Raw genomic sequence first — 13,763 nt, 5'->3', positions numbered from 1 at the left:
AAAAATAAGTTCTGGAAACAGTCATTCTATAGGTGATTAGTGACCCATTCTAATGCTAAGACCAGAGGATGAAAGAGATGAGTATTGGAGAGAGAAAATGAAAGGCATAATACACAGAAGGGCAAGGCAATTATCTTACTGATAAAGACACAGAGGGAAGTTAGTTGCAGGGTGGTATTTTTTTTTTTTTTTTGTCTGAGTTGACTTGGTCTTGGTCTTATTGTTATATGATATTCTGCTAATGGTATTGAAGGGGAATATTAAAAACTCATACAGTGTTAGTGTTACTTAGCAATTTCAGGTAAGCCTTGGAGATCTCCAAATCTGATTCTTCTTCAGACCAAGAAATTTACAAAACAGCTTTTAAAATTTAAAATTGAAACACAGAACAATTATGTGTTTTTCCTATTATTGTCCAGAAGTTGCATTGTTAGTTACATTACTTTTTAATCTGTACACTCAATTCTGTTATGTTTACCATAGTTAACTTTTAAAAATTTTAAATAAAATTTTTCAAAAAGTTTTATTTTTCAGAATATCTTGATTTCGAATCTGATAATTAAGCTTAAAAATGTTTTGTTTTGTAGCCATGCAGGATATACGTACTGTGGGTCTTGTGCTGCTCATGCCTACAAACAAGTGGATCCATCTATTACGTAAGTAATATAGTTAGAGACCATTTGTTTATGGGAAAAGGTTGGGATTTATAATTGCTTTGTCACTGGAGTAATTTGTTTTTCATACTTATTGTTATTATGTACTCTTTCATTAGGAATTTGACTTTTTACAAATTTGATTATAGCTTATTTAGGTTATGGAAAGCTTTAATACTGTCTTTCATCATCTGAACATTTAGTTTTTACATTCCCTTCAGTTGGTAAAATGTTTTGTTCTGGAAATGTTAGAAGGTTAATATTATATTGCGATTTATAAGAAATATATTTTGGTCATCAGTTAAATGACCAAAATATATTTCTTATAAATCGCAATATAATATTAATATAATATTTCTTATATATATTTGGTCTTAGTTCATAGTTCTTGACTCACAGGTTCCAAAACCCTTGGAATTTTCTAAGGGTTGGATGTGACAAAGGTGCCTCTTGTTATAGAGAGGTGTAGTGAGGTGACTTTTGGACCCCACCTAAGGATGGGGGCTGGTTGCCAGGACAACCGACCAATCATGTGATTAGAGGGTCTGAACTTTTAGTTCCATTCCTGCCCTCTGGGGAGTGGGGTGGGCCTAGAGCTTGAATCAGTCACCAGCGCCCAATAATTTAATCAATCATGACTATGTAATGAAGCCTCCACAAAGACTGAAAAGGACAGGGTTCAGAGAGCTTCTAGGCTGGTGAACACATGAAGATCTAGGGGAGACTGGCACCCTGGAGAGGGCATGGGAGTTACATCCTTTTTCTCCATACCTTTCCCTATGCATATCTTCCATCTCGCTGTCCCTGAGTTATATCCTTTTATAATAAACCAGTGATCTTAGAAGTAAAATGTTTGGGTTTCGTGAGCAAATTAATCAAACCGAAGGAAGGGGTCATGGGAGCCCAGGTGACAAACTAGGCTTCAGACTGGCATCTGAAGTGGGGGTTAGGGGAACATTCTTTTAGGTCTGAATCCTTAACCTCCAGGTAGATAGCGTCAGAATTGAATCGAATTCTTGGACACCCTGCTTATGTTCAAGAATTGCTTGTTGGAAGTGTGGAGAACATCCCCCCCGCTCCCCTCACACGTTGGAATTGAGTACAGTAATACTAACAGTTAAATATTTAGGTTTTTAAATTTTTCTTTGAAAACCTGGAGAGGAGCTCTTTTAAGAAAAATTCAGAACCCTTTGTTCTATTTTAGTCATTTTGTAATTTAAAATTCTGTAGTGTACTTGTAAGTTGTGGTTAATGAAAGAAGAATAATTTTTCATTGACAGGATAAGGTAACCTGAATTATTTTAGAATCTGATAGTGTATTTCTTATGATATTTGAAGCATGTAAGTATTTCATAATTCAATGACAGCTTTGAAATTAGCTTTAAAAATCTGTCTGGCAAATTGAGACTGAGTAGTATACTACTGTCTAAAATGAGAAAATTGTGAACTTGATAATGCCTAGTATACTACTCTCTAAAATAAGAAACGTAAACTTTCAAAAGCTTTTGCTGGGAATAGCCACCCAAATTACTTAATTTGCTGATCACCATTTTATTTAAATATTTATTAATTCACTGTGTGCGCCAGTATCAGGGTCCAGTCTGTATTGCCATTTGTACACACACTGTGTGAATAGATGGAATCGATCATCTTAATTTTGTCCTGTGTTGATTGTTAGGTTAGACCTGTACTAGTAGAGATGGAGGGTAATTAAACAAAAGAAGTAACTCACAGCAGCCATGAGTTTAAAAAAAAATCTCACCCATAGTTTGCTCCTTTGCCTTTGAGCAATTTGTTCAGTTTTTTAAAACGAAAAAGCTGCTCTTTTTGTTTTGTACATTGTGTCATACCTTCGTTGAAAAATATTTTTAGGAAGCTTTCAATAATAAATAAAATAATAATGTTGCCAAATTGATGATATTTTGGTTAGCCCTGCCTCATTTATGATGTTTTGAGGGTGTCCTTAACAAATGTGTCTTGATATCTATTTGATATGCAAACTTAACTAAATTATTTCATGAATAAGAACAAATAGAAATTAGATTGGAAAGATTTTCAGAAGCTCTGACCTTGACCTATAAACCACAAGAGTAGTTTATGTAACAGATTTTTCTAAACCTTTTTCTATTTGGCACAGTTTTTATTGATGATGCTATATGCTAGAAGGGTACCCTCAAATGTAATTTGGCCTTGGAATATATAGAGAGATACAGAGCAATATAGGTAGAAGTGGAAAGCATGTGTTAAATAAGTTGATGTAAAGTGAAAATGGAAGGAAAAGAAAAATAATAAAAAGGGAAGAGAACTAAGGGCTAAGAAGATGATAAAGGAGATCAGTAAAGGAGAGGCAAGTGTATAATGATGTAATCAGCTTATTTTTGTAATTAGTATATAATAATTGAGTTCTGAATAAATAAATTTGAAGGTCTAAGTGTTAACAATAATAATTGAGTCATAGTGTATTCTCTTGAAAGTGGCCCTTCTCGAAATTTGCAAGGTATTCAGAGTCCTTTAAGAAAAAGAACATCCTTTTGTGAACTATAGAGAAGTATAGAGAAAAAATAACAATCAAAGAAAGAAGGTTAAGTTCTATACCACTATCCTCCATTCTTACCGTCCACACTAATTCATTCTCTACATAGCAACTAGGATCATCTTTTGTACTCTACTGTCTTGCGTTTTGATAAGATCGTTTACTTTCGCATGATTTTTGTATCATCCTTCTTGGAACATTTGGAAAATATTTGTTCATTAATTTGTACAAATCTTTCAAATGTTGATGCTTATCATACAATGTGGAAAAAAATCACATTTTTTAATATTAACACCAATGTCATCAGAAAAAGTTTTCATTACTGGGAAGCTGTCAGTCTCAGTGATAGAAGTCTTACAAAAGGCAAATTTTCACTTAAAAGTTTTAACGTTTTCTTTAAAGTGGCAGGTTCATTTTGTTCATCTTCCTAGAAAATTTCTGCCAAATTCTTAAATGTGTCTGCAGTCATTTTTTGAAGTCAAAATTCCATTCTATGAAAAATCGTTTAGCTCACAACTCACAATTACACTAATACTTTTCCCTGAGACATCCTTCTGTATGCAGCAGAAATGCTCTGCGCATTTATTACCACAAATTGAATTCATTTTTTTATATAGAATATTTTTATAAAACTGTACTCAAAGTTCAAGATTTAATGAAATTAAGTGAAACTGACCTTAAAAAGCTCGTTGGGTGAAGAACACATGATACCTAGTCCAGATCGACTCCATTACCTTGATCATAGTTCTAATGTGCCATTGGTTTACCCAGCCTCACTTTTGCACCATAAGTGCAGATGTCATCTCAGTGAGAAAGGCACATACCTTCTTTGTATAATTATGAAACTGTTTCATTTTTGTTTTTTTGTTTGTTTTTGTTTGTTTGTTTGTTGATTTTGTGGATTCCTTGAAAGGGTTTTGAGGAATCCATAGTCCACATTTCGAGAACTGCTGTGATACAGGGTGATTGGATTTAGAGAGTAGATAAGGTGGTGTGGGGGAAGGCATCTCTGAGGAAATGATTTTTAAGCCAAGCAAAAGGAACAGTAGCACATGTGAAAGCTTGTAGGCAAAGCTGTATGTGTCATCAAGTTACTGCAAGAAGGCCAGTGTATAAAGTATTGTGATCAAGGCCGAGAGTAGTACAAGGTGGGGCCAGTTCATTTGAGACTTTAGAACCCAGTGTAAGGATTTTGGATTTTATCCTCTGACTATGAAAAGCCATTGAAAGACTTTTTAAGCAGGGGAGTGATAGGATCCAATTTATCTTTCAAAAATAGCACTCTGGCTGTTTAAGAAAATTTTAAAATGATGCATTTAGTTAAGTTCTTTTCCATATTTATAGTTGCAAAAGTCTTTTTCTATTACTAAAACTTTAAAAACTGGAACTCAGCATATACTTAGACAGTAACTTGATTCATATTTTTGCACGGCAGAAAAAGCACCAAGCAATCTTATTTGGGTCCATATGACATTTTATTCTTCAGTTAGAATATCTCCATCTGCCATGGAACACCTTTAAAAAATTACTTGTGTTCCATTACTTAGAAAAAATAGTAGAATATGAGGGCAGACACTCAGGTAACTTATGTATTGGGTGCACAGACAGCACTCATCATAGTAAGTAATTCCACAAGTGTGAATTTTCTGGAGGTATTATATGTGAACTATACTTCTGAGAGAATGCCTACTGATTCACCCCCATTTTTTTCAGACTAAAGGTTTCTCTTACGTGTGTGGCAACAGTGATGATATGCTAATATTTAACAGTTACTTCTTTAAAAACAAAGTACCTTGCAACTTCTTGAAGCGGAGATAGAAAGTGGCATTGCTTTCAACGCTCATATTACTCTTTCTCTCCAAAATATTTCTATGGTCTTAGTGTTTATGGATCTAGCAATCTAGCAAAAAAGAAAAAAAAAAAAAGAAAAGAAAATGCCTTATCTTTTATTTACACTACTAATTTTCTTTTTGTTAGCATCCTGCTAACAAAAGACACATTTTGCGATTACTACTGGTTCAATATACATGTCTTTTCTTCTCTTCAATGATATCTAGGCTTTTTTGGTTTGTTTTTGGGTACATCACTATTAAGGGTTTTATACTGATGAGACCTAAACTTCCTTTTCCCTATTATCTCTCTTAACCAGATGTGGAACTTCATTCACTTTGTTGCTTTTGGATAGTTTCCGCCAAACTGGAAGGATGTCTTGGGCACATGTTTGCCTAATCCAGGCTTCAGGGTGTTCTTTCCCCAGCAGTCTTCATCTTCCCAGCTGGGTCAGGTCTGACAAAGAGGCAAGCAAGGTACATAGTCAGGTATTAGAGGAGGCAGTTAGACTTCCCGGGCTGACCGTGGGTCTTTATTTCTGAAGTAGTGCTCATCTTGTGGTCACTGTGAGAACATTGTTACACTTACCTATGAATTGATCTATACCTCGAGTTTAGATTGATGCTTTAAAAGTCATTTCATATTTTAATTATCCTAGATTTACCAGGAGAGTTCTGATTGTAAATATTCTATCCTTCTCTCTTCATAGAAATGTATTCTTCCAACATACAAATTTATTTTTTTTCATATTTGGTTCTTAGTTCATGTAAATACCTGTCTTTAGACAAGTCACTTCAATACTCAAGAATTTACCATTATGTATGTTCCACATTAGATTTTAATTTTAAAAATTGTGATATTTATATGCTGTTAAGATAGGAGAACATAGTGTTATCTCTTTTGTTCATTTAGGAATCTATAGATTTTATCTTTTTATGAAATGATTATCGAGTTGATCATAATGATAATGAGAGGAAGTGAGTATTATCAACGGGGGGAGGAAAGGCAGGAAAAGAAGTGTTTCTGACTAGAAATGGCCCGTTGAAAGAAGTCTTACATGTTTGCTGTGTGTAACATCTTGAGGTGATTTCGGGATTCTAAACTGAGCATCACTTTTTCCTTATCCACATCTTTCTTATCTCTTACCCCTTCCAGATAACAAGTAACACATAGCAGATAATAGGTTAATTTTCTTAGCTGTAATAGAATTTTATCTCTATATTGCTAAAGTTCACATTTCTTTGCCTGCAAGTTTTTAATATGAAATAACTAGCTCATGTCTCAGTCTTTGTTCATTAATTTAGTAATGAGTAGTACTTAATTTTCTAGGTACATAGCCTATTGTATATTCTCTTTCTCAGAATTTTGGTTCTTTGGCTGTGTGTGTGTGTGTGTAAATTTCATTTATATGAATCTAGAGAATAGAGGAAATAGATGGTTTGGGAATTTAGATTGTAAGGATGTTTGAGCTAAAATGAAAGGAAGTTAATTTTACTCTTGATATTAAGATAAAAGAATTACAAAGATTTAAGCTACAGTTTAGTCCAGTTTTTTTCTTTAGCCTACAGTGCAAATAACACATAATCATGCTTCTTTGTTTTTGAGAATGACTGCCGCGTGAATGGGAACAGTGAAAGCTTAAACAGAATTCTTCTCAACAAGATGCCTTTTTTCTCTGTCATGGAAGAAATGTGGAAATAGCTTTATCAGAATGCTGCTTTGTAATGATATTTTGTATGGATTTTTAGAACATATACTGTTATGCATTTTTATTAAAGTGTGGTAGACCTTAGAAGGCGAGTTTAGATTTTGTTAGAATGTTGAGATTTTATTTAATAGGTGAAATGTTTAAAATTCAATTACTATAGCTATTGCAAACCTTCTGTAAACTAGTGGTTGTGAATACCGAGATGATTTTAAGCATAGCAGGTTGATTTACTGTAGATAGTCAGTAACTGGTATTTCTGGGTGTTGAACATGGTTCTTTTTAAGGCCTTCCAACAAAAGACTGGAACTAACGATTAGTAGGTATATTAGTTTACTGGTGTTGCCATAACAGAATACCACGAACTAAGTGGCTGACACAACACAAATTTATTTTCTCACAGTTCTGGACACTGGAAGCCTGAGATCAGGATGCTGGTAGGGTTGGTTTCGCTTGAGGTCTCCCTCCTTGGCTTGCAGATAGTTGTCCTCTTGATGTTTCTTGACCTCTCTGTGCATGTGCGCCCGTGGTGTCTCCTCCTCTTATAAGGACACCAATCATATATGATTCAATCCTCAACCTCATGGCCTCATTTTAACTTAATCACCTCTTTCAAGATTTTATCTCCAAATTTGCTTACATCCTCAGGTGCTGGGGGTGAGACTTCAACATATGAATTTTAGGGGAACACAATTTAACACGTAACAGTAGGCAATGAAATCAATCAAGGAAAAGAGTACTACATGTAAATTTTTTTAAATTACTTATTTTTTTCCTTTTATTTAAAAAGGTTTGTGTAGAAGTGCAATTGTTCTGTGTTTTTTGTTGTATACCTCCTAGCCGGAGAATTTTCATCCTTGGGCCTTCTCATCATGTGCCCCTCTCTCGATGTGCACTTTCCAGTGTGGATATATATAGGACACCTCTGTATGACCTTCGTATTGACCAAAAGAGTAAGTATATAGAAATCTTATAGTTTTTAAACAGCTTAAGGTTTTTCAGTAGAAATTCAAAGTTAATTAAAAAAACTAAAAATATGAATATCACAGGTACTATCTTAATTTTAAAGATAATATTTGTTTTATATACAAAAAAATAAAAACAAAGAAAATCTTCCATATGTCTAAAAGACAACCACAGGTTTTCTGCCAGCCACAAAAATTGTTAAATCCCACTAGTTTTCAGACTGTAATGGTTGCATTTATAGCTAGAGAAGTAGCATGTAGTCATTTTACCACGAGACATGAAAGTAGTGTAGTACCTACAACAGCTTAATGAAAAGTTCTGGGCATGTTAGCCTACCTCTCTGTATATCACTTTCCTCACAGTAAATAGATAATGGTGATAATGCCTTATTTCCTATCAAATGATTTTTTAGGGGAAAAAAATGAGACCATAGTTGTGAAACTCTGAAAGAAGGGTGCTATGTAAATCTTGTGTATTTTATTTTTAAAGTGTCTGTTATTTTGATTTATTTTTTCCATAGGTTTTTAGAAATCACATTTTTTATTTAGTTGAGTCTCATATATTGAATGCGTAAAATAAAACCCTTTGACTTGAAATAATATTTTTGGCGGAGTGGGGGAAGATCATTTAAAAAAATACGGAGTAGTACAGAGAATAGTGTTACAAATATTCATGTACTCATCATCCACAATTGACTTAGAATTTTCCTCTCATCTGAACTCGGTTTACATTCTCAAAAGTAACCATTTTTATGGACTTGGTGTGTATCCTTCTAGTTCATCAAATTATATTTTAAGTATGTTGACCACTTACTGTTTCAAGAAATTTTGCAAAAAATACTTACATACAGTGAAAGAAGCTATTTACAAAGTAAATGATCATCTTCTTTATTTTTTAGGCATAAATATTCATAATTTGGGTTAAGTATGATAGAGTATTAGTAATTTGTTGTTAGACTGTGTCTTATTAATGAAGCTAAAGTATTACTAGTATTATTCCCTGGGATGGTTTTAAGGGACATACTTTATTTTTCAAATCTATTGGGGCATTCTGAAAATTTTGGTTTTGGATAGCCTGCCAATGAAGGAATGAAAGATTTTTAATTGGGTATAATTTTGTAGGAAAAAAGTCATAGCACATTTGTAGTTTTTTCCTTGATTTTGGTAAGCACATTTCTTTGATGTAGTTATAAAAATGTTGATTCTGTTCTAGGATAAGACAGAAATACTCATATCTTTTTTTACATTAAATTTCATCATTGTACAATATCCAGCTTTAAGTACAGTTCATCATAAGGGTCTGAATTATTAGATCATTTTAATGTAATAAAATATAACATGGTACTGTGGTGAATTTATATTCTGGTTTATCCTACAAGCTTTATTTTTAATTTTGAGAAAAACAGCATTCTTAGTGGGAATTTCCTGTTCTTATTATGGCAGGAACCTGAGATGTGAAATGATCATCCTATACATTTCATTAAAAAACAGAACAAAACTCAAAAACTATATTATTAATCTCATGAGTAAGGACGCCAGTAGTTTTCCGTATTTCAGTAGTTCTAATCAACTGTGCCCTAATACAACTATGTAATATAAAAATGTTATGTTATTATATGTATTATTGTTTTGTCTGGTATGTAAGAAGCTTGTTTTTTCTTTTTTTAAAACAAAAATAGGAAAAAAATGAAGGAAAATATTAATGTGGTGCTTGTCTTTTACCAAAGCATGTAGTTTTGTGTTACTGGGTAGAGTCTCATAGGATAAAGATATACATTAATATGTTTTACTATATTTTGAAATCTCTTTAGTTTACGGAGAACTATGGAAGACAGGAATGTTTGAACGCATGTCTCTGCAGACAGATGAAGATGAACACAGTATTGAAATGCATTTGCCTTATACAGCTAAAGCCATGGAAAGGTATATTGATTAATATAAGAAATCCCAGAGAAATCATAGATAATAATTTCTTTGGAATTATTTTAACTAGGGTAAGCTAATCATTAGTGTAAGGAGATTAAAAATTTTTATTTGAAATGAGATAAAAATTTGGGGTTGGATTTTCTTTACGTGGGTTGAAGTTGATTTTGAGTAGTTTGCCTATGAAGGCTGAACATGGGAATTGGCATGATTGTTTCATTAGGTGGAAATTTAAAAAAAACCCACACGTGTGTGTTTGTGTGTATTGATTTGCCTGTTATTTTATTCATCCAATACTTATTTATTTCAAAATAACAATTACATTCTTTTATGCTATGGCACTATAAGTAAGTAATAATAAAATTTTAGATTTGGGTGTAACTTTGGAGGTCATTTATTTTAGCTTTACACGAAGTACATGAATCTCTTATAATATGCTTGATAGATTAGTGAGTAACAGATTGTTGCAAAACTTATTGTCTTAAAATCAGAACTATTTTATTGCTTACAAGTTTTGGGTCAGGATTTTGGGCAGGACGCACCTTACTCTGGTATACAAGATGTTCACTGAGGTGGTTCACATGGGACTAGCAGATCAAGATGGCTTTAGATCTGGCCTTTAGTTGAGACACCTCATTTGTTTTTTAAGTGGCCTGTTTATTCATCTAACAGGGCTTTTCTCTCTTCTTGGCCTCTCTTTAGAAGGGTAACCCAGATTTCCTTACATGACGATTCAGGGTAGCAAAAGAACAAAACAAATTTCTTGACCTATGAAGGCCTAGGCCTGAAACTACGTAGTATCATTTTCACTGTATTCTGTTTTTTATAGCAGAACTCAATGTCAGCCAAAATTTAAGTGAAGGAGAAATAGGTTCTGCCTATTCTTGGGAGAAGTAGCATGTGTGTACAGGAATAGGAGGAATTGTTGGCAGCCGTCTTTGCAGATAGACTATCACAGTTCTTCCTCTGGTGGACAATTCACCTCTCTTCAACATGCAGTGTGTATACTCCTAAGATGCCCAGAAATCTCAGGTTCAAAGTTCATTATTTTATGATATGCATTAGCTTGAGATGTGGATGAAGCAGTTTTTTGGGGTACAGTGCCTTTTTGGATACCCGTTAACCAAGAAGACAAATTATACTGCCCTTCCTGTGGACACTCAATATATAATTTTGAGACAGGGGCAGCTAAACACAGAGGATGCTCTCATGGAGAGTGAAAGAATGGGAAGCATAAAGCAGTCTTTGGTCCACAGCAATTTTGGTGTAACCAGGGAATCGAGAATGCCTTTAATTATGGCTTAGTTCTGTCTTTTGGTGGTGGCTTTTATAATTCAGTATTTTTTTCAGCTCTTGGCTGTGTCCTTTGGGCTCTTGGCTCTAATCCCTGAAATGGTCCTTGTTTGTACCTGAGTTGCAGTTTCACTATGCTTCATATATGTGACAGTTTAAGAGCTCAAAGGCATCTTTTCATTTGGAACATTATTTTTCCTCCCCCCTAAACTAATAGAATTCCATTAAACACTTGGCGAGTTTTCTGTATATCAGATTATAAGGGCATTCTATCAGACAAAAGTCACATTCATAATTTTTTCTGAGACAGGACTCTCTTTACTTTGGATCCCAAGTTAGGGTTCTCTAAGTTTATCAGTAGCCCGTTTGCCTACCTGAGAGAATATTCAAGCACTGTCCTAAGTCTTTCTGTGGCCTTAACAAAGGATCCTACAGATGCATTTTTGATGGGATGATTGTGAGCCCATGATTTACTGGCACTCTGCATTTGTTCTTTGTCCTCACGGTGTTTCTTTGACAGTATTTTACTATCAGTAGAAGCTAGTTGTAAGAAACGGTTATTTTCCATCCAAACAACTCCTGGTTAGAAATATAGTTGACCCTTGAACAACATGGGAGTTGGGATTGCTGACTCCCTGGACAGTCGAAAATCCCATATAAATTTTGACTGCCCCCAGATTTAACCACTGACAGCCTACTGTTGACCAGAATCCTTACCGATAACATAAAGTCAATTAACACACATTTTGTATGTTATATGTAATATATATTGTATTACAATAAAGTAAGCTAATAGAAAGAAAATGTTATTAAGGAAATCATGTGGAAGAGAAAACTATGTTTACAGTACCATACTTATTGAAAAAATTCACGTATAAATTAACTCATGTAGTTCAAATCTGTGGTGTTCAAGGGTCAACAGTATTTAAAAAAATTCTTGTAATTCTTTAGCTTGTTTCTCTTCAAGTACGGTCTCATACTTGGCTGTAAAGAAGCCATTGACATTTTGAATATTTTGCCTGGAAACTTTTTTTAGCTCGATCTACAGGTTCACTTATGTATATTTTTAATCTTCTAAGTTATTCATGTGACAATTATGCTAATTGTTCTGCTAGTATATGATACAGATCATCTTTCTTCAGGCCTCCTGTAGCAGTTTCCTTACTGCTCTTCTAGTTTCTAGTCTCCTTGTTGCCCTTACAGCTTCTGTCTGCCTCTATGTCCCAAGAGCCAATATCGTATGTTTTAGGTTTCTGTTGCTGTAGTACTCTTTCCGGATACCATTTTTTATCTGTTGCAGCATGACGGATCATCTCAATGTGCTTATTTGTTTATGGCTCTGTGAGCTAGACATGTGGTTGGGGTGAGTGGCTACAACTCATCTGCTTTATCTGCCAGTTGAGGCAGGTTGACCCTAGGCTGAAGGTTCCAAGATGTCTTCACTTCCTGTCTGGGGCTGTGATATTGGTTGTCTGCTGAGGCACCTTAGTTCTCACCTTGGTGCTATTTCCACTTGTTGTCAGTTATCCTTCAGGGCCTCTCTCTCTACCTGGTGTTCTTCACAAGCAGGATAACCTTGGACTTTGATGAAATACACGGTAATTCAGGATTGCAGAAATATAAAAGTAGAAACTTTCAGGCCTCTTAATACCTAGGCTTGGAAACTGCACAGTATCACTTATGCCACAATCTGCTCATCAGAGCAAGTTGCAAAACTAGATTCGAGAGGAAGGAGAAATAGACTCTACTTTTGATGGGAGGAGTGGCATGAGCATTCAGAGTTAGGAGGAATTTCTAATCATTAGATTTGCAGACAGCCTACCACAGTACCACTGCAGTTAATAGTTCTTTGGGTCTTGTAGATAGATAAGTTTGTTTCCCTTGCCTGACAGTTACCTAATCTGTTCCCTGCTCAAGGGCAGCTGGTCTACTCTGTATCTCTTGTACCCAGCACTGTACTTGGTACACAAAAGGATTTTAATAATTAATTATTGAATAAATAATGATCTTTTCATTTTCAATACTTTCATTAAATGTTTTTCCAAAAATGAGGTCAAAAGTTCTTTTTTATTAACTACTTTTCATATCATGAACACATTTCCATGTCATTTTTACTCCTTTTTATTGGGTATACGTAAGACTTTATAGTAAGTCTGCGTAATATTTTAATCAGTTGACCATTTAATTAACTTTTCCCTTATTTTTAAATATAATAAGTAATTATTACAGATTTACAAACGTTAACTATCTAAAGTGTTATTTATAATTCTATGTGTTATTTTAAACAGATTTAAACAATGATGTTTATTAGAGCTTTTTAAAATAATAATGAGTAGTATAAAGGAGAAAACAAAATAACTCATAATCCCCTTGCTCAGTTAACTCTGTTCATGTTAAGAAAGTACATGTACATGGCTTGAAAATAAACAGTGCAAAATGAACAGTGAAAACCTCTCTGCTTCCCCTCAACCAGTGGTTACTGACAGTAAAAATTATGCATGTGTTTGTGAATATGTATGATTTATATTTACATGTTTATTTGTGTAAATTAAAACATGTAAAGAAGAGGTCATATCTTGCTCTGATCTTTTTTCCATATATTATCTTTACCATAGAAATTCATAATTTTTGCTATTATATATAATTGCTTTTCTTTTTTTTTGCATTTTACTCTGTTCAGTTATCTTTTCCTCTCCTTTACTCCTTTCTCTATATCATCCCCATTCACTGTTTATAGTTTATATTTTTAGCTGATTTTTTTTTTTTTTTGGTAATTTACATACAGGTAAATGTACTCTCTCTCTCTCTCTCTTTTTTTTTTTTTTTTGCATTTTTGAAGGATCCTTTATGGCTGCTCTTTT

General features: G+C 33.9%; 1 protein-coding gene across 1 annotated transcript in view; it reads left to right on the top strand.

Annotated features, from left to right (window-relative positions):
- The window catches only part of MEMO1 (mediator of cell motility 1), an 86,760-nt gene that overhangs the window by 41,588 nt on the left and 31,409 nt on the right, over positions 1 to 13,763 (top strand). Inside the window, 3 exon segments of the mRNA XM_016136066.2 lie at positions 588 to 656; positions 7,562 to 7,674; positions 9,498 to 9,609. Of these exon segments, the coding sequence (XP_015991552.2) occupies positions 588 to 656; positions 7,562 to 7,674; positions 9,498 to 9,609 (294 nt within the window).

This window comes from Rousettus aegyptiacus, unplaced genomic scaffold (genome assembly GCF_014176215.1).
Source record: "Rousettus aegyptiacus isolate mRouAeg1 unplaced genomic scaffold, mRouAeg1.p scaffold_m13_p_7, whole genome shotgun sequence".
In the NCBI taxonomy this organism is placed as follows: Eukaryota; Metazoa; Chordata; class Mammalia; order Chiroptera; family Pteropodidae; genus Rousettus; species Rousettus aegyptiacus.
Note: the sequence above shows the minus strand (reverse complement) of the source record. Positions and strands in the feature narration are given on the sequence as shown.